At 38.6% G+C, this 21,914-nt stretch overlaps 1 protein-coding gene across 1 annotated transcript in view; it reads left to right on the plus strand.

Annotated features, from left to right (window-relative positions):
• Window positions 1-519: 519 nt before the first annotated feature.
• Window positions 520-21,914, plus strand: part of TRIM71 (tripartite motif containing 71) — a gene marked incomplete at both ends in the record, with an annotated part of 47,022 nt that continues 25,627 nt past the window's right edge. The window contains one exon of the mRNA XM_081345713.1: window positions 520-1,428. Coding sequence (XP_081201839.1) covers window positions 520-1,428 — 909 coding nt within the window. The remainder of the gene's footprint in view (window positions 1,429-21,914) is intronic.

The raw sequence follows: 21,914 nt of genomic DNA on the forward strand, positions 1-21,914 counted from the left end.
AAAGAGAAGGTTTCAACTCCCCCCCCCCTCCTTCAGTTTTTCCCCTAGAAGGAAGCAAAGAACAGCCGCACGACCGGATCCAGTTCGCGCTGGATTTTTAAGGAGTAGGGCCCGGTGCACTTTTCTGTTCAGGAAACCCTCGTTCTTCCGCCTCGCCGTCCGACAAACGCTGAGCCGGCGTAGTAGGAAGAAGGCGCTGTCCCGGATGGGAAGAAGCTTTAAAAGCAACGTGAGGGAGGGGGCAACTCAGAGGAGCGTGTTCCTCCTGAAGCTACTTAAGGAAGGGGAAAACGAGAGGAACGCCGGCTGAAGCTGCTCCCGTCTCGCCTAGCCCGCGAATAGTGGTTTGGAGTAGCAGAAATCGTTGCAGCGCCCCCACACAGCGACTAATTGATGCCACCCACCAGGGCTTGCAACGCGGGTCGTCGTCGCTCGCTTCGGTTCATGCTGCTACTGCTGCCGCCTCCTTACTAGCCGCGCTCGCTGCGCTGCCCCCTCCCCCTCCCCCCACCCCTCCCAATGGCTTCGTTCCCCGAGTCGGATTTCCAGATTTGTCTGCTGTGTAAGGAGATGTGCGGCTCGCCGGCTCCAGTCTCCTCTAATTCGTCCACTTCGTCGTCCTCTTCTCAGACTTCAAACTCTTCCGGAGGCGGCGGGGGGTCTTCATCCTGCACCCCGTCGAGGCGGCTCCACGTCTTGCCCTGCCTGCACGCTTTCTGCCGCCAGTGCCTGGAAGCGCAGCGCCACCCAACCGCGGGTGACTCTCTCAAGCTGCGCTGCCCCATCTGTGACCAGAAGGTGGTGATCTCGGAGCCGTCGGGCATGGACGCGCTGCCCTCCTCCAACTTTCTCCTCAGCAACCTGCTCGACGTGGTCGTCGTGGCCGCCGCCGCCGAAGACCAGAAGAACAACGGCCGTCCGGGCGGCGGCAGCGGCCAAGGAGGAGGCAGCGGCGGCGGAGCGGGGAGCAACAGCAATGCCAACAACCGGCACCCTCACCCCCGCCAACAGCCTGCTCAGCAGCAACAGCAGCACCGCGCCCCTGCGGGCGGCTCCTCCCCGGGCTCTGCCGCCGGCTCGGCGCCGTCCGGGGGAGGCGGGGGCTCAGCGTTGCTGCTTAGGCGGCCCCACAGCCGACAGGGCGAGCCCCGCTGCAGCTCGTGCGACGAAGGCAACACCGCCAGCTCCCGCTGCCTCGACTGTCAGGAGCACCTGTGCGACAACTGCGTGCGCGCCCACCAGCGCGTTCGCCTCACGAAGGACCACTTTATCGAGCGCTTTGGCCCAGGGCCGCCCGCCTCGGCGGGAACCGGCCCCGCCTCGGCAGCCTCCCAGCTTGCTCTCAGCCCGCCCTATTCCGCCGCGCCTTACAACATTCTCTCCGTCTTCCCGGACCGAGTCAACTATTGCCAGCATCACGACGACGAGGTGAGTGTTCTGAGCAACCCCCTCCTCGCAGCATGACCGGTCATGTTAAGTGGCTGGTCCTCAAAGAGTCCTGGCTCGTCACCTTGCGCACCAGAAAGGTTGGGAGTTAAAAGTAGCAGCCTTTTCCTTCTTCCCCTACCTTTTGGGGAGGGGCAGTGTCACAGGCCAGAAAGCAGAAAGGATGCCAACAGGTGGGGAGGAATAGGGAGAACCCTGTGAGTCCTATCTTCAAATCCATCCTAAATGGCCAGAAAGTGGTTGGTTCTAGCTGGGAAGGGGAGACCATCCCACGTGACTCTTTTTGCTTTCTTCTCTGTGAAAACCACCAGCTCCAGTGGGTTTGCAAAGTACGTTTTGGTTGTGGCAGTACCTAATGAAGAAGTTTTGTCAAATAGACAAAACCATTTTGTAGTAAGGGCTGACTCTTAGACTTTTGGGACTGGGTCCAGTGGTGATACTCTGGATGGATTAAGAGACAGCTAAATAAAAATGGGCATTGGATACACTAGGATTTCAAGATTGATACCCTAGGATTTCATTCACCTATATGTTGATAGTTTTTTTACTGTATTAGTCTCAAAATAATTGGATTATAGTGTCCTATACATATCGGAAGTTGCTCAAAGCTGCTAAACTCCTCAGAACTTCTTGTTTGTGGGGGTGGGATTTGGTGTTTCTGAGGGCTACAATGTACTCTATAGAATTTGGATAGTTAATAACTGAGCAAGACGCTTCTGCAGTTCTTTCATCTTGTGGCTATGTAGTATAAATTTCTTAGAACCCTGTTGTACTTCCTCTGACACACATATGATTTTCTACCCCCCTGAGACTGTCAACCAGTCTCTCAACCCCATGAACAGGAATTACCTTTCAGGTTTCAATTTCCTTTTATAATCTTTTTTTAAGATTTTCCCTTTACTCAGGTGGTCCACTCTGCATCTTTCAGTCCTACTTCTCTTTTCTTCCATGCCTTTGTTCACATGGAGCTGTCCAAGCTTAACTGGTGTAAATCATAATTCTTTACAAGCAGCAGAGCTTTTCCATGTGCTGCAGGGGGCAGAGATAGTTGGAGCCATTTAAAAACAGCACTAACTATGTGTGTTGGGGGGGGGGCTTGATGCTGTTTCCTCTTGCAGTGCTTTGGAGAGTAAGTACATACTCTTCGGGAATGCCAAGATGGAAAACGTAAATGTGAGAAGTGGCAATCCCAATTCCTGGGACATCATTCTGTTTTTTTGCTGCACATTCCTCTGCCAATTTGTGCCCATTCCCAGGACTAAGATGCCCTTGAGATGGATTTCAGTAAGGATTTCCTGGTGTCTCTCTCTCCCCTTTAGTTTACATTTTTAAGTAAACAGACCAGTATGTTTGCCACTCTACTTGATTTAGCTGCTAATTACAGATCAATTCTAGACTGCTACAAATGAAGAAGCAAGGCATTGAGAAGCTTTTAACATATAGGATTTGGGTTAAACATAAGTATCCTTCCAGAGTTGGATTATGAATGAAGGATCTAGAAGTGTGACTTGAGTCAGCTGTGGAAGTTGATGATGCTTCTGAGCATGTGTGAAGTATTGCTTGAATTCCCATTCAGGATTAGGGGCAGACTATGTGAGTTTCTGATCTTGCTTGAACATTACAAAACCTTTAATTTGTTGTATAGGATTTAGTGCTATGCCTATGTTGAAAGTTTCTAAACTGATGGAGAACATCTTGCACACAAGGTATTTTCTTATAATACTTGTGTTTCTTAAAAATTGGACAAAACCCATGTATAAACATCTGAAAAACTATTCTAACATGTTTTTTCTATTTTCAAGAGATAGGATCGATAAAGAATAGCAGAAGCAAAATGAAAAGCTTAGCAAAAAAGTGAATTGAGAATCTGTACTGATTATAATTCTCTCAATAATTATACTTTGAGATTGCATGTGTTTAGTGTTGAATGACCTGATGATATTAATATATTGAATGATCTCATATAATATATTAATAAAAGGTTTAACATCAGTGTTGAGAGTAGGTCCAAGCATTTATTTCCTGAGAGTACCACTCCTTAAAAAATCAGTTGTTTATAGATTTTAAGAAATAGTTATTCTAACGGAGAATCATTGCTTTAATCCCAAGAAATAAATACCTTGTACTGAATTAATGTACTGGAAGTTCAACTTGTAAGCCGACATTCCATCTCTTTTGCTGGTTGCATAGACCACAGTGGAATTTTCCACTAGCCTCGTTGTTAGAGAATAGCTTACTCCATGCTACAGTTCCTGATTGATCCTTACTACTGAAATATAACCAGGTTTGGGAACTAAATGATTGCTATTTAGATACTCCCTAGTTTGGGGAAAAAATACTCTGTGATCTGTTTTGAAAATGAATGGAAGTTTACATCTAATTGACTTTTGCCTGTTTTTGTGTAGTTATTTCAAAAATGGAAAAATATATCTATTTTTGTCTTTTTAGAAAGGAATTTTTATTAGCGTTTTTGCAAGAGTTTGAGGAAATGCAAATATCTCTTTATTAGCACTTGGCTATCTCCCACTGAGTTTTCTAGCATTTTCCACAAACGTATAGGAGGAATATTTATCAATCTGAAGGAAAGTTGGAACTCCAAATACAAGATTTAGAATGATAAAAGTAAATTGTATATTGTTTACAATGACAGTATAAGTAAGTGCATGGATATTTCTATTATCCTGAAGGAGTTACATAAAAGAACATCTTCCAACCATCTCTTCCTCGTTCTGTTTTCCCTATACTCACTGGATTCATTTTATAGGAATTCTTCAGGGGAAATACTTTGTTCTTAAAGTATTGTAATTCAGTTTTATCATAGTGCTTGCACTTCAAATAATGTGATGTGTTGGGATACTGAAAAACAGAAATGTGTACTCTGCAGTGCTTGTTAAATTCTTCCCACATTTAAAAACATTATTTCAACACTTCACATAACAAGTGTCTTTTTAAAAATCATATTATGGTAGTGCAAAATACATGTATTTTGTTTATGATAGTTCTTTTGGAACAAATAGTTTATCAGTAACTTCTTAGTACAACTTCACTTAATACAATACTATTTGCTTGTTATGCTTGATTATTTAGGAATAACTAAATAGAAATAACTAGCAAATAGAATGGGGACCATTTCTGATAAAACAACAACAAACCTAATTGTATGTTAAAGTCTTGTATTTGTTGGGGGGGGGGAAAATTGAATCTGTGTAAAGGGAATAAAAACCTAACACAATTGTTTACTTAATACAAGATTTTTATGAGAGAAAGGGATTCCAAAGATATTTTTGCACTATTTCTGCTTGCAAAGGGCTAGCATACTACAGCCTCCTGGATTCCCTAAAACTGCTATTGAGGATTGAGAAACTTTCTGAAATGGTGTGCTATTCTAACCCAAGGGCTGCCATAACAAGCATAAAGAGTGGTAATTGGAAGTATTGAAGAAGGCAGCCCATCTGACTTTCAGCCAATGTGGAATTTCAACTAGAGTCTTACTTCTGACTTATCTCTGACTCAGAGATTCCATGAAAGCAGACCTGGGGTATGACTTATGTTGGCAGACCTCTCAAGAGTGCTACATGATCTCAGCTACTTCTTTCCATCATTGATTACTAGCAGCTTTTCAGAATACCTGTTATGACATGGGCAGACTTGCTGTGTATGATTCATTCTATTTTAAGAAAGTCATTATGATGGCCTTTATTTTTACAGAATCATGCAAGCTTAAAATGAAAATATTTGACTGTTTTACTAAAAGCAATAGGGAAAAAAGATCACATAAATCTATCTAAACAATGGTCCTGCAAAGGTTTTTCACTTTTGTTTTCTAACATTTTTGGAGCAGTGCTTTCCAACTGAATGCCTGAATGGGCTGAGATTGTAGCTCCCAGAATTCTGAAAGAGAGCATTTGGAGAATCCCAGTTGCAAAAAGCTGCTTATGTATGTAGTTGACATTTTGGAGATTTTCCTGAAACATTGTACACTTGTTGTGTTCTAGAACGCTACGATTATTTGTTTACTTAGAAGTAAATTCTATTAGTGAAATTTTCTTCTGAATAAGTCTATTCAGAACTTTAATTTTAATCTTGGGACTTTTTTTAACCTGTTCATCTAAATATCACAAACCCAAAACTATTTTATAGAAATTAGAAGCAATTTCTATGCTTTTTATAATTTTGGTAGCCACTGTTACCTTTCTTAAAGAGTGCATATTGCTATTCATATTTTCCAATTTGTTGATCTCCCGTATTTTTTGTCCTCTGCAACTCTGCAATTCTGGGGGGTTTAGTCTATTGGGCCTTTTCTTTGGCACGTGACAGTGTACTTGCTGCTCCTGTTTTTGCGTTTCCTAGATGGATATAGTAAGGAATTCTCCTTGAACAGGAGAGATACTTTTTAAACAAGATGCAAACATGTTCATCTAAACTTAGTTGGCTGGATTAAGAAGTTAAAACAGGAGCATAAAAAATGAAGACCAAGGGATTGGAATACCACTTGTTTATGAATGTTCTTATAGGATAATTTAGTTTTTTCGGAGATGTGCTCTGATTACTTTGTTTTCAGAAATTGTTTTGCCTGGCCTGAATGAGTTTCAGACTATATGAAATAGTGTTTCCAGCTAACATCAGGGATCTGAGGTTTCTGATAAGATTCCTGTTTTAAATGGGATGGGATAATATTTCTTCTTCCCTGGCTTATTCATTGTATGTGTATTGTACTTTATGTGTGCTGCATGAGGTAGTTATTAGTTTTCTAGTTTAGAATATAGGTGTAGGTTCTCCTGCTTGAACAGGGGGCTGGACTAGAAGACCTCCAAGGTCCCTTCCAGCTCCTATTCTATTCTATTCAAAAATAATATTCAATGGATGAGAGAGAGAGAGAGAGAGAGAGAGAGAGAGAGAGAGAGAGAGAGAGAGAGAGAGAGATGGGGTCTCAGTATGCATACTTTAATGTGTATTTCAGATACATTTATGGATGGAAATGGTGGAAGAAGCCTGTGCACATTTGAGGATTTTTCTTAAGCTTTATATTTTCAGTGTTAAAAATATTTTAAGTGCCTTGTAATGTTAGGTTTTGGTTGTGTAACTATATTATATATTTTCAGGGCATCTACAAAGTGCTTCTTTAATTCACTTGCCAGTACCACAGGACTTGAATAATAAAAATTGTTTACTTAAAAGGTTTAACTATCTCTGGGAAAAAGTTTGAACAACAGACTGCATGGTGCCAGCTATCATAACAAGTGATCCCAATGGTCACATCAAAACACCACTAGTGAAAAAGTAACTATTTGACTCTGGAGATTGTAAAATGAGAGAGTTAAACATTTCCCTGAGGCTCAAATAGTTTTGAACACAGTGACTTTGCAGTAGGGAAGGGGGAGAGGGAAAAGACCTACAACTAAAAATGCATCAAACTTACTACCTCAAGTATTGATTTTCATGGATTAGCAAGGTTGAATTTTAATGGTTGTGCCATATTTAAGTTCCCTATATTGTAATTATTTCTAACAACTGTTTCTGTGAGATAACTTTCATCTCTTAAAAAGAATTAGTTGAAATCTTTTTAAACATACAGAGCTGGATTTGCACTTACCCTTATAGAACAGGGGTGTTAAACTTCTGGTGCATGGGCCGGACACGAGGAAACCACACCCACTCCATTGCCGGCAATGGGGGGAAAAGCTGTGATACGTCGCGCGACATCATGTGACTTCTCGAGTTTGACGTGTCTGTTATAGAATATGAGTTTATGAGGTTATTTATTTGTGGCCTTGTTGATTTTTTCTTGTATATTCTTCAAGTAGAGACATATTTTACATCTGGTGATGCATTTTACAAGTGCTCGATGTAAATAATAGTTTTAAGAGTTAAACAGTTTTTTTCCAACCTGGTGCTAAAAATCTGGTCTTGCTTTGTTTTAGTGAACCAGAGAGAGTTGGCACTGTACTACTTGTTTGTGAGACAAAGTAATGGATTAGAGTTGCCTCTATCGATAAAACAGTGCCACAGGTTTGTACACAAGAAATGCAGCAGGGTATGAAAATTGTTGTACACTAGTGTAGTTTGCTTGCTTGCACTGTAAAATAAGAGGATGTTGTTTGAGTATAAATACCTGTATTATGTCTTGGAAATTGTGGCATATTTTCCTGTGTGTCAGTTTTGACTAAAGCAGTTAGCATGTTTTACTTGTTATTATGTCTAGGGAAAGTCTAATGTTTTTGTGATAAAAAGAATTATGTGGAAATGTAATTATGTGGTGGCAGTTGAGTTGAAGAAGAGTAATGATTGTTGTGTAAATTTGTAACCTGTTTAATATCTTAGATGAAATTTGATTTCACAGATGAAATAACTTCAGCTGTTTTCAAGCCTCTTCATTCAGTCTCTTCCTATAGTGACACATAGAAGTTCTTGCACAAGAAATTCCTTCTATATGAGTTGATAAATGAATCAGTACTTGCTGCACAAAATGAGAACAATTTGGGGGCATTTTGAACAAGAAAAAAAAATCCTTGTTGTTGAACTTCCTGGAATCTATATTCCTGTCCTGTCAAAGTAACATGACCTTTTATTAAATTTACAAATGACCTGGTGAGAACATCTTGATTGACACTATTCCTGTTTAATGTATACTAATTGCTGTAAAACTAAAACTCTCCAATTTTAATTATTGTATTTTACTAGATTTACTTGTTTTTCTGTTTTTCTGAATTTTCTTTGTGATTTAAGACTGTTATTGAACAATATTATTAGGAATATTAATTGTGGAAAAACTATACTTCCAACATCATCTTGGTATGTAGCATATACTTCTGCCTCTAAAAGCCTGCCATCTTAATTCTGCTTCAAATGAAAACCAGGAAGTTACATTTCCTTAGAAACCAAGTAGTGGCACTGATGAATCCCAGTGGTTGTCAAATGCAGCCCATTATGTTGCTCCTGTGAATGTTGAGGGGGGGTGGGGTGGGATGCAGAGATCAACAAGCCAAGCTGTTATATAGAGAGGACAGAACAGAAGAAGAAAGATGGGCTCTTGATTCCACATACTTCCAATCAAAGTCTAGTAAAATGGATTCAGATCTAACTTTGTGCACATTGGCCTAAATTTCTCCCACTCTTGATCAGTTTGCCATTTGTCTTCAACAAACAAGTCAATTGAAAACTCTTGGCAAACTTAATTCAGAGTGGAATAAAATCATTTGTTGCTTTTCTTTAACTTTAACTTGGTGTGAAGAGAGTGGCAGAATGTAATCCTGTTTAAAAATATCTTTCTTTCTGAAGTATTGTATTTCTGCAGAGTAGTATTTCAATAGTTATTGAGTTAAAATGAAATCTATCCTAACAGTTGTGTGTCAGCAGCTACAGCCCAGCTGTCCAATGAAGCACAACGGTTGCAGCATCTATGCTGTGTGCTATTCTTTGTACAGGCAATTGAGTGAGAAACTTAGCAAAGGATAATCAATACCAGGTAATTTTTATTATACTGATTGTGGCCAGCATCTTTATATTTGCATTTGGGTTATTGCAAATAAATACCTGTGTTAAAACTAGACAAATCTTCTTCACTTTGGAAATTAATATTTGAAGTGGCACATATCAGGATGAAGAAGGTTGCCATATGATACCTCCATTGCTGTGTTCATCTAATTTAACTACTAGTATAAAGAGAGAGAGAGAGAGTTTCCTATCTATCCAGATTGTTTTCTGTCCTCCCTTGTGATATATTCATATAACAGTGTTCCTTAACAATTTCAAAACGCATCGGCCTCAACTCAGAATCCCTAGCCAGCATGTACACACATTTTTAAATTGCTAAGGTTGAAGAAGAGTAATAACACAATAATTGTTTATGATTTAATGCCACATTGTTGGCTGACAGAGAAAATTATAAAGATGGATGCTGACCTGTTTAACACACAACATGAAAGCTATTACAGAATTATTCCAGGTAGCCTGATGGAACTGGGTTTTGAGAGAAATAGTTTCACAATGCTTTCAGAACTACGGTAGGGCAGTGCCCATAAAGTAGGTTTCTTCCATAATGTTAGCCTATGGAAGTTCCATAAGGGCTCTACAATATTTACATTATAGTGCGGAAAAAATCATCCAGATTTGTTGGAGTGAGGTGTAGATTCCAGTTCTTTTCCATTTAATTTTAACTCAATTCCAGGAGAGACAATCATTGTTTAAAAGAAAAATAACTAGATGAGAGAGAATAAATTGAAATTAAGCATGGAGAAGATAGATGGATGTACTGTTGGTCAGTAGAAAACAAAGCTCCAAGATTGGGGTTGATCCTTTATAGATGAAGTTGCAAAAGCAATCTTTAGATACTCTTAGTCTTATGGCTGGCTACCTCTGAATTCCCAGGGAGGAGCAGCAGCAGTTGCAATAATGTATTTGCAATAATGACACTTAGTGCACCGATAGTTACATCCCTGAATCAATCAGACCTGAAAATTACTTAGGGCTTGATTATATTCCATCTTGATTACTACTCTCTACATGGTGCTGTCCTTGAGGAATATCCACACACTTGAGTTGGGCAAAAGGTTAACTAGGATGCTAACCAAAACTGGTTATACATCTTATCATTAATGCCCATCAACTAGGGTTGTGGGAAAGGCTTCTTCTGTACACTCTCAAACTACGAGTTCTTCTTCCTCAAGAATTGTAAATAATTTTTCTCCTTTCAATTTTTAAAAGAGATCAGCGAGACCAGAAATATCTTCAGCAGAACCCAATGACATCAAAGCGATGACATGTGTCATCCAAATGTCATTATGAATTTGAATCCTGGTGTTTTAAGCAAGTTCATAAGTTACAGCTTTTGTGTGATGACATTGTCATTCTTGTTTCATTATTACAAACACACATACCATGGCCATGATCCAGACCAAGCCACCAGTCTGGGGCCTGGCCCTGGCCCACAGCCCTTTGGGAACCATTGAGCATGTAAAGCTCCATTTGCGCAAGTATCAGATGCAAGTATATGAAAGATCCCCTCTCCCCCTGCTGCTGCTGCTCTATGCAGCCGGAAGAATGAGGGACCAGTGATCTAGACCTTTCTCTTAGCTAGCATTTTCAGATTGTTACTTATAGTACCTTAAAGTACTACTATACTTTAAGTGCTATTTTATTTCTTATCTTTGTTAATTGATTTGATTAGAAAGATAGGATATATATTGGAACAAAGAAATGATGAGCGCGTTTGCTTGTCGTTGTTGTGTGAGACAACCATAGGTCCATAAGATCTAGGCTACAAAAATCTAGATGGGCAATAGCCAGAAGCAAAGAGAAGCTGAAAATTGTCTTTGCTGCCATCTAGTGAGTGACCATCTGGACTTTCACCCAACCTGGTACACTACCCAATCATGTTTGCTAACTAATTATGATTTTAAAAATATTGGCTTAGTATTATGTGTGAACACAGTTTCTATATAATCTCTGTTTTGATATTGTGAAAAAGATGAGGAAAAATAGCCACAGCTTTGTCATTTTAGAATGCATAATTTGAAACTGACTTCTAGAGATGAGGACCTAGAAGTCAGATAAAGAGTAAGATGAAAGTTTAAGAAAGGAAGAGTTGCAGGAAGGAAGGTTTGTTGGGCAGGAACAGGCTGGCTAAATAACAACTTGTTTTTTTTAAGGTGAGATAGTATTGGGTAATATCTTAGGGAAGGAGGGAACTTTATTTGCTCTCTTGAAGGACTATTCTTAATAGTTGGAGATCCATTTCCTCCCTTTGACAGGTAGTCCTCGACTTAAAACAGTTTGTTTAGTGACTATTTGAAGTTACAATGTCACTGAAAAAGTAATTTATGACCATTTTTCACACTTAAAAGTATTATAGCATCTCCATGGTCATATGATCGAAATTCAAATGCTTGGCAACTGATTCATATTTATGATGGCTACAGTGTCCAGGGATCACATCATCACCTTTTGCAACCTTCTGACAAGCAAAGTCAATGCAGAAGCCATATTCACTTAATAACTGTGTTACTAATTTAACAAGTGCAGTAATTCAGAGTCCCCAACCTTTTGGGCACCAGGGACTGGTTACGTGGAAAGAGGTTTTTCCATGGATTGGAGGGGGTGTGGTTTTCTGTGCTGTCTGCGTGCCATGGCTGGGTACTAGTCCACGGACCGGAAAACTTGTAAAATGGTGCAAAAGTCTCTTTAAAAATGTCTCACTTAGCAACAAGAAGTTTGGGCTCAATTGTCATAAGTCGAGGACTACCTGTACTAAAATCCAACTTAACAAAAATAGCAGAAAAAAGCCTTACTGACAAATGTTTTATTTCACTGAGCCTGATACAACTGTAACATAAACTTTTTGGAGTGGAAGTATAAATTTGTATCTTCTCATTTATATCATCTTATCTTATTTCTTCTACAGCAAGACCATAAATTAACTTCAGGAACTATTGTGATTCTCAGTCTTCATTGGGAATTCAAATAAATAATAGAGGTGAGCCTTACATACCAACAACATAGATTCCTTTAATTGCTTATTAGCTTCATCTTTAAGTTATTGTCATCCTATCTTGCTCTCCTTGCTCTTATACTTACTCTACATATTGAGAATATTGGTAGTTCTTTGTTGTCCATTGGTTTTCTTTAAGCTTGGTTTTAAACTGTGGTAATTCTGAGCAAATTCATTAAATAAGGAACATAATGAAATCCTAGTATAGTATTCTCTAATGTAGTTTTCTGCATGTCTGCTGGGTTGTAGCATAAATTCAACTGTTGGGTTCCAAAAATTCAAACCACTAACGCAAAGTAGCAAATAGAATTTTCAGTAACTACTTCATGCCATCTTGTGCTCACTGACTTTTGCAGTCCAGGCTGATTTACCAAAATAAAAATCAGGAGTTCCCTTCTTTTCCTTTGTTTATAGAACAATAGAAGACAAATGATAAATAATAGTTGGGGTGAAAAAAGCTTGAGTGGGCTTTGTGAGGGACAATAGTTGTTCTATGAAGCTTGTGAAGAATATCACCCATACATGTTTTTGAAGCTAGTGTTGATCTTGCTTATATTAGATTGAAAATATCCTTCATAATTTTCTCTTCTTTCCACCACTTTTGAACAAAAGGACATATTCATAGGCATATTGCTGCCAGTGTTGGATTGGTAGGCACAATTGTATTGACATGGTGATTCACCTGTCTAGTTTGATGTTTAGAATGTTGCATGTTTCCTTGTACTTTTATATTTCTGAAAATGAAATAAACTCAGTCATGAATAGTTGATTATTTTCTGATGTAAAAAGATATATGTCTTTGGTTTTATTAACTATAGGTTCTTGAGCCATTTTTTTGTAGGAATAGCCCATGGCATGGTCACTTTCAGCAGAAGTTTAATGCAATTTCACACATCACCCTGATTGGTGCCAGTCCTCAGTTTGAGGTGATTTAAATTGGGTGCCCTTAAGGCACTTATTTTGCCTCTTAAAATCCCACACTCCTTCCAAAACCCTCCAGTTTTTTCTCTAGCTACTCTGTGGGGAATTCTGAAGAAAATGCCCTAAAGCCAGGTTTTTTTTATTTTGTGTCCTTGCCTTTGCTGAAATAAGCTTGATCGTAAAGCAGAGCTCACAAACAATTATTATATAAATGAGTATTCATTCAATTATTTATATAGATTTGCTAATGAAGAAAATTTACTTTTTCACTTACAGTTATGTAAAAAAGTACACCCGCGTAAAGTTTTTTTCTTTTTCAATGTGGACATAACAATATTTTACCTTTATTCAAACAATATATCACTATATAAAGCCTATAAAATTGACTTTGCAGTCATTTAATAAAAGAAAATTAAAAGATCTGTCTTTTACCCCCCTTCTTTAGAAAACGTAAGTACACCCTTGGCGTTAATATTTGGCATTGCCCCCTAGGATAGAAACAACCCAAAGTGGGCTTTACATCAACTGCAAGAGTTTTTCTCCCATTCCTCTATGTAGATTTTTTTCATCTGTGCAATATTTGAAGAGGTTTTTGCATGCAAAGCATATGTCAAATCAACTCACAATTATATCGCAGTGGGATTTAGATCTGGGCTTTCTTTTGACCATTTTAGAGCTCTCCATTTCTTTCTTTGCATGGTGCATGATATTAGTTTTAACATATCCCTTTATATATCAATATTCTTGACATGAAGATCAAAATATGTATGTTGAAATATTTTTATTTTATTTAGAACCTGTCTTTATGATTTTTACAAATAACATAAGGCAGTGAACATAGCCAAAACATAGCCAACATATTTTCCCTAGAACAACAACCCTGTGAGGTGGGTTGAACTTAGTTGACCCAAGGTCATGAAGTTGGCTTTCATAGCTAAAGCAGGACTTGAACATGGTGTCCTGCTTCCTAGCCTGGAGCCTTAACCATTAGACCAAACTGGCTCTCAAATATGTTGAAAAAGTTTTTAATTCAATGGGAATGTCCTTTTTTACATAACTACTCCCTTTTTGGAGCATTAATGTTTAGGATGAATAAGGCAAAATGTATGAAAGATAATAGAAATCCAAAGAATTTCAGAAGAAATGGGTGTTCAGCCTGTTCAGGTTATTTTCAATGTGACAAACTAAATTTCTGATGCAATAAAAATATTTTTAGGAAATACAAAAGTTTAGAGGACAGTCCAAAATGAAGTTTCCCTTTTTATATCTCAGCCATTCCTCTGTTACTATTGGAACATAATATAACATCCATATATATTTAAGCAAAAATCTTTGATTACTGTGGGATAATTCATACCTATACTCTGTCACCCGTAGTTTTAACTTGCAATTTGTTGGATAATTAAGCTAAGGAAATCACTATATACAAGGCAGAATTATACTAGTGACAAGTGCCGCCTAAAGTCAACTACTTGCAAATAGTGATCAAGATTTTTTATCAAGACTTGGCTATGTTATTGATTGAACTGAAACTTTCAGTTCTAAGGAGCCAATCAGCAAATATTTGTACCAAATGATTAATAATTGAAGCTCACATATTGATTATAGTTTTGATTGATAGTTAAGAGTCCTCTAAATGTGTGTTTTACAGCTTATATTCCTCAAAGGTTAGATAAATGTACTGTGCAGTATTTTAGGAAGGGAGTGATGAACCAATCATAAGACTGTAGTGTTATCTACAGTGCATGAATAATTTTCTTTGACCTTCTGACATGTTGCATTCATTACTATTTAGTACTCCTACTACAGCTTTCATTTTTTAAGAGGACCACGGAGAAATAATTTCATTTTAGCAGATGAATTGCCTATATTGGCTGTTATGTAGCTTGTGCTTCTTTATCCTGTATGTTCCTACCCAAAACATTTAATTACTTTCCTTCATGTTGCCTGTATTTTTCAAAATATGAAGGGTTTTGTTTGTTTTTTTAAAAAAATTGAGAATAGTCCATCATATACATATTGAGAATAACACATTCAGCCTCCTGTTGGCAAGGTTAGTAAGGATGGCAAATGTTGCAAGATGTTGAAAGATTAGGGTTAGATTAATGGAAGTTGTTTTAATTTGGTTAATTAAGGACTGTTATTTTTCCTACGTGATTTTTTTTTTAAAAAATTGTTTTTAAGAAGCCCGTGCAAATTATCCAAAGAAATATCAAACATAGGCTTCAGTTTGATTTATATTCAGCTTGATTCATTTGCGTTACAACTGTAATTCTCAGAGTCTGTTGCTGTGTTGAACTACAGTTCATTTCAAAGCCACTGTATATAATAATTGAAAGTCAGCTATTTTCATTCTTGTATTGTATCCATACATTTAAATCTGTTTAAGAAATGTTTTAGTAGAATATTTTATCCTCATTCCAATGTTGGAACCTAGCTGATTTAAATATAATCCTATCATAGAATATAAAAAATAAAAGTTAGCCTTTTGCCTTGGTGGCAGCTACAAAAAATAATGATTTAGTGTGATTTTCACCTTTGGTATACTCATCCATTTGAATTTGACCCAATCTTTTAAGTTATCAATGTGCTAGGCTTGGTCTGTTTCCAGGTATACCTCATCATTTATTACTAAACTAGGTATGCCTTATTGCTCTAAAACTATTTTAGAAAGAAAAAAGCATGATTTTTTGATACAATATGAGAATTTATCTTTAATAGTTATAGATCTATTGCAGTACTACAGGTTTATTAGTTATAACTGAAGTAATATGTTTTCTGTGTTCTTTTAACATGCTTACCATATTTGTTATGATATGAAATAAAGTGTTTGAATTCAGAAGTAAAAAGTAAAGGTAGTTTGTCCAGCTCATCCTGTCCTGCAGTGCTTGGGTCTTGAACTGCTTTGGTTGACAAGCTAGGCCATTGCACCCACTAAGGGAGGCAAGAGATTGGAGCTTTTAAGAAGCAAAGGAAGAGCATTCTGCATGTACTGTGAACTTTGAAGTTACCGTATTTTCCGGCGTATAAGACGACCCGGCGTATAAGACGACCCTCTACTTTTAAGAAGATTTTCAAGGTTTTGTCTTATACGCCGGAAAATACTTACATGCCCTGCTCGTCGCAGAGGAGGCGAAGGCCCGACTGGCCCCGCCGGCCTTCCCGCTGCTCCCGCGCTTCTGCCGGCCCCCGAGGCGCAGCATTTCCCAGGCGGCAGGCAGCGCCGGAGGGCAGCTGCCACCCCGCCATGGCCGGCGCCCCTCCTGCTTCCCTCCCCAGGCCTTGAACTTCTCCCATTGGGCGCAGGGCGGGGCAGCTCCGCCCGCAGCCTCTTTTTTAGAACTCGTGCGCTTCCCTCTCACCGTCGGCCGAGGCGCGCTCGGCCCGGGCTCCCGGTCCCTCTTCCCGGCCGGCTTCCCGCCCTGCCCCTCATGGAGCTGGACTGGGCGTGCATTGGAGTTGCAGCGCATTGGAGTAAGCGCTGGCAGAGGCTGCTCTTTGGTCACCCGCCGGGAAACTTGCCAAACCGGGAGAGTGACTGCCACGCCCACGCCCCTCCTGGGACGCCGCGCCTGCCTGCCTCTTAAAGTGCCCACCCTGCATCCCTCTGGCCAAGGCAAAGGCAGCTGATGAGGACACCGACCTCGCTCCACGGGCGGCGGGAAGAGCTACCACGTCTGGGGACTCCTCCTTCCCCCCTCCCGCCGCCCTCTCGCCTCACGAAATGGCCTCTTAGTCCGGCGCGCAGCTCCGATCCTGGCTGCCTGCTGGCTCGTCTCGGTTGCGCTGATGCGCCCGAGCGGCTGCTTCTCCCTCCTTGGCGGCTCGCACTCCTAGTTGCAGCACATTGGAGTAATCGCCGGCAGAGGCTGCTCTTCAGTCACCCGCCGGGAAACTTGCCAAACCGGGAGAGCGACTGCCGCACCCACGCCCCGCCTGGGACGCTGCGCCTGCCTGCCTCTTAAAGTGCCCACCCTGCATCCCTCTGGCCAAGGCAAAGGCGGCTGATGAGGACACCGACCTCGCTCCACGGGCAGCGGGAAGAGCTGCCACGTCTGGGGACTCCTCCTCCTCCTTCCCCCCTCCCGCCGCCCTCTCGCCTCACGAAACGGCCTCTTAGTCCGGCGCGCAGCTCCGATCCCGGCCACCAGGCTGGCTCGTCTCTGACAGCACCGCCCGGCAGAAGCGCATCCCCGTGGGGGGGAGAGCGGTGCTGGTGACAGGTGAGTCCGGCGGGCGCGAGGCCCTCCCCTCGGGCCAAGAGCCAATGGGCAGCGCCGCCTTCGCGTGGGGAGAGCCGCCCGACGCTCCCGCCCAGCCGTGTCCCGGAGCCGCGCCGGAGTTTTTTTTACGGCGTATAAGACGACCCGGCGTATAAGACGGCCCCCCAACTTTTGAGAAGATTTTCAGGGGTTAAAAAGTCGTCTTATACGCCGGAAAATACGGTAACAGAAATTTCTTAGCACAAGTATAATCAGTTTCTGAGAAATAGTACAAGAAAAAAAGTGAAAGGTAGATGTTATTTAGGATGGAGAAAGGAACCAAACATTGGTGTTTGTAAGATATTCACTAAAGCAGGGCTTTTTTGTCATAGAACGCTCAGAACGGAGTTCCAGCACCTTTTTTGAATGGAACCTTGTAGGGTAGGCAAGGCGGGTTGTATGACATGTGTGAGTTCCAGCACCTTTTTGTTTTACAAAAAAAGCACTGCACAAAAGTGTGATCATTGTTAAATCTTATGTTCAAGAAGCAATGGGACTTAAACCTCTGTTGCAAATACAGAATCTTACTGCACACAAATTCCTTTATTTTTTTTTATTGAAAAGTTTTACAGTACATTTTATTTTTAACAAAACAAAACCCCTCCCAACCCCCTCCCCTCTTCCCAACCCTCCCCAAAACCTCCCTCCCTCCCCCTCCCCCCTCCCCGACTTCCCAGAGCTAAATACAAGGTATAACAATAAAAACAATCATAATCTACCATATGCAAACAACAATAACTATTAAATCTGTCGCACTTTAACTCTTATAAAATAACTACAAGCAATATAAATATCACATCAATACTTATTCAAATGCTAAGTGAAACTTTTTAGTCCCATATTTATTCTGGATATAATCAATCCATTTTTTCCACTCCACAATATATCTCTGTTGCGAATGGTCTTTCAGGTACGCTGAGATCTTTGCCATTTCCGCCAGGTTGGAAACTTTTAAAGTCCATTCTTCTATAGTCGGCAGTTCTTCCTTCTTCCAATATTGCCCTACTAAAAGTCTTGCTGCCGTAATTAAATTCAACATCAACTTAGTGTCCACAACAGTAGTGTCAGTAGTAATGCCCAGTAAAAACAATTGCAGACAAAACTTTATCCTTTTCTTAAATATCTTCTGCATATTCCACCAAATTTTAATCCAAAATGCTTTAACCTTTTTACAGGTCCACCATATATGAAAATACGTTGCATCTTCACCACCACACCTCCAACATTTAGGCTAGCAGTTCGGATACATACTTGCTAGTTTTTTAGGATCTAAATGCCACCTATAAAACATTTTATAAAAATTCTCTCTTAAATTTTGAGCTTGCGTAAATTTTACATTTCTCACCCAAATCTTTTCCCAAGTATCCATTGTAATGACTTCTTGAAAATTCTGAGCCCACTTTATCATACAGTCTTTAACAAGTTCTGTCTCTGAATCAATTTCTATCAGTGCAAGATATATCCGTTTGATATGTGCTTGACCTTGATCTCTAATTTGCTTTACCAAATTTTCATCAGTCATTGAAAAACCAATTTTCTGATCTTGTTTCCACCTGGCCTGTAATTGCCCATACTGAAACCAAGTTTGAACAATCTTTCCTTCTCGTAAGATATTATACGGCTTCAAATACCATACATTCCTTTCCAAACTTAAAATTTCCTTATATGTAGTCACATCATGTTTAAACCCAACACTTATATTTTCTATTGCATGTTTCGGTATTGCCCATAAAGGCATCTTATAATTTAGCTTATGTCTATACTTTTTCCAAACTCGCAACAGAGCATGTCTTAAAATATGCACCTTGAACGCATTATCCACCTTCTTATCATACAATAGGTATGCATGCCAACCAAATAGCAAATCATGACCTTCAAGATTTAATAATCTCACTTGTGTTAAATTAATCCAATCACTTATCGCTGACAAAGCAGCAGCTTTATAGTATAGTTTAAGATTAGGCATTTTAAGACCACCTCTCTCACGCATGTCCTGCATAATCTTAAATTTAACTCGTGGCCTTTTCCCTGCCCAGACAAATTTATTAATACCCTTTTGCCATTCCTCCAAGTTTGAATCCTTTTTAAGAATAGGTATCATTTGAAATAAAAATAGAAATTTCGGCAAAACATTCATTTTCACTGCTGCAATTCTTCCCAATAAACACATTCCTTTATTTTATTTCTGCAATTATACCCTCTCATTTTGTGACACAATAATGAAATAATTGTGTATATCCTTAAAAGTGTATATCCATAAGTACACTCTTGTTTTTTAAAATGTAATAACTATAATAGAACATGATTTAACAATAATTACTATTGTTTTTGAAATGACTTTTTATTTTTCCCATAAGATTCCTAGTTCTGTCGGTATATTGTTGACTGCTACCTAAAGTCACCCAGGGAAATACATAGCTGTAGTTCTCTTTGGTCATCTTTGGTTCAAGTCCTTAACCCCTTGCTGCTGTCAGTGTCAAGTACTGTTGGATTTGTAATACGTACTGTGATTTCTGGGATGTCTTCCAGGGGACTTGAGGAAAAAGTGCATTTTTCCCCTTTGAAGAGGTATTTCCTCAGCTTCAGTTCTTTATTCTCTTTCAAGCCTCCAAGGAAGCTTCAAAGCTAATTGTATTTTATTATTGGAAAGGGTTTAGGCAATATATTACCTTCATTTTAGCCTTGTAGAAAAATAAATTTGTTTTTAAGTATGATTTTGAACATCACATTAAAACATATTCTAATATTTATTTGGAGATTGCTTCATTACAATGCTTATGACTATTTTTAGCTATCTTACAAGCATGTATTTCCTTTGAATTATATAGATTTTAAGAAAAGTGAAATGCATCGGGCAGGTAAGATTCTAAGATGGCTCCATTACTGCAGTTAATATTCACTCTCTCTTATGTCTTGTGGTTTTTATATTTTAGTAATAATTATTTTATATTCTTAATAGTTGATTGGTTTGGTATATTTATTGTTTTAATTTATTATTTACATGTTCATAGTAACTTTTTGTGTGATGGACAGCCATCTAAATTTGATAGATGATGGATGAGAGAGAGAGAGAGAGAGAGAGATTTTTCATCATACCTCAAAACATGCAAACCCATTTACAAGGCATAATCTCCTGAATATATATATTTTTACATGACTTGATATCCATCTATTTTACTAAACTGATGAATACAATTTTAAATGTGTAGGGTAGAGAAAATGCCAGTGTTACAGTGCTACTGTAACAGAGGTATGAAAGTCTAAATTGTGCTTATCTGATCTTGCATATACATGCAATATAGAAAAAAATATCCATGATTTAACATGAGCCAATAAAAAGAGTATATCTAGCTCCAGGTTAAACTGTGGAGCTGATTTTAATTATGCTAATTCTGGTAATGAAATGTCTGCAAACAAACTACCAAGCTTATAGAAGCACCAAGGACTCCACAATTTAACATGTAATTATTTGCTGCCCTTGCTGAACAGTGATTATTTTAAGGAGAAAGAGTACTAAATAAAGCCTCATATTTTAGGAATGAATTATAACACCAAACTATTTGGAGGATATTTGATGATAATGTCAATAGAGTTTCAACAGGATGTGATGCTTCAAGAAATTGGTTCAGAATTACTGTTTCTAAATCTCAAAATGGTTTGGTGCTGCTATCATATATCAATTATTCAGTGTATCTTGTGATTAATCATATTTGGAGTGTGATTCTGTTAAAAGAGATTGAAGTACAGTAACTTCTGTCAATATATGATTAAATGATAAATTTACCTTGATATTAAGATTTATTAATATTAATAAGCTCATATTAAGAGCCAAGATAAATATAATCTGGTGTCTAAAGTTATACTGAAGCCAAAAGAAAGCATCAAAGTAATTACCACCTTTATTTTAAATCAGTTTTCATTATCCCCGGGCAACCTTGACAAAACATTTTTGGATGTGAACTGTAATATGATAAAAGGGATATGAGGTAGAAATAGAGTTCCATTCATACTGTGTAATCTGTGCATATAGAAATTACCTAGGGAACCTTGAATTGCTACTCAAAAAGTAAACCACAAATGCCATATTTTTCTTTTTAAAAAATATGTTTTATTGATTTTTAACATAATCACTTTAATATTTGGTAAACGGTGTGTTGTCTGGGTTAGTATTTAAAGAACAATCAATAACAATTAATTTCTATAATTCTATAGTCCATATAATGGCTTTGCTTGATTTTCTCTTCCAATAATATTTTCTTTTGCCAACCTTAAATTAATACAATTCTTATTATTTGAATAAATGACAATTAAATATAGACATTTTTCTCATGTTTCTGCAAATAATAACCATATCAATATAAAGCTTCTTTTCTAATTGATCATCTTGATTGCCTCATCATAGATCCTGTTTACAGAATTCTTATTTAAATTTGTTTTCAAAGCATTCTTACAGGTTAAGATTTTCTCAAAATTAGTTACACTTAAGTATTTAAGTCGTTTTTCTCATACAAGCCATCCCAACACTTTTTACATTTCTCATATCTTAAAAAAACAGAAAACATTTCTTTTATATAAACCATCCCAACATTTTTATATTTCTTATGTCAAAAAACAACACAAAGGAAAAAAGAAAGAAAAAATACTATGTTACCTGAAGGGTTCATCCCTCTTAAACTAATCTTCATTTATATCCAAAATCTTTCAATTTCTTTAACCACGTTCAAACAGATGTTTAATTTTTAAATATTCCCTCTGGTAAATCCCATCATCTAATTTCTTAATTCTCACTTTAGCCAGGT

This window comes from Vipera berus, assembly GCF_964194415.1.
Source record: "Vipera berus genome assembly, chromosome: Z".
NCBI classification, from domain to species: Eukaryota; Metazoa; Chordata; class Lepidosauria; order Squamata; family Viperidae; genus Vipera; species Vipera berus.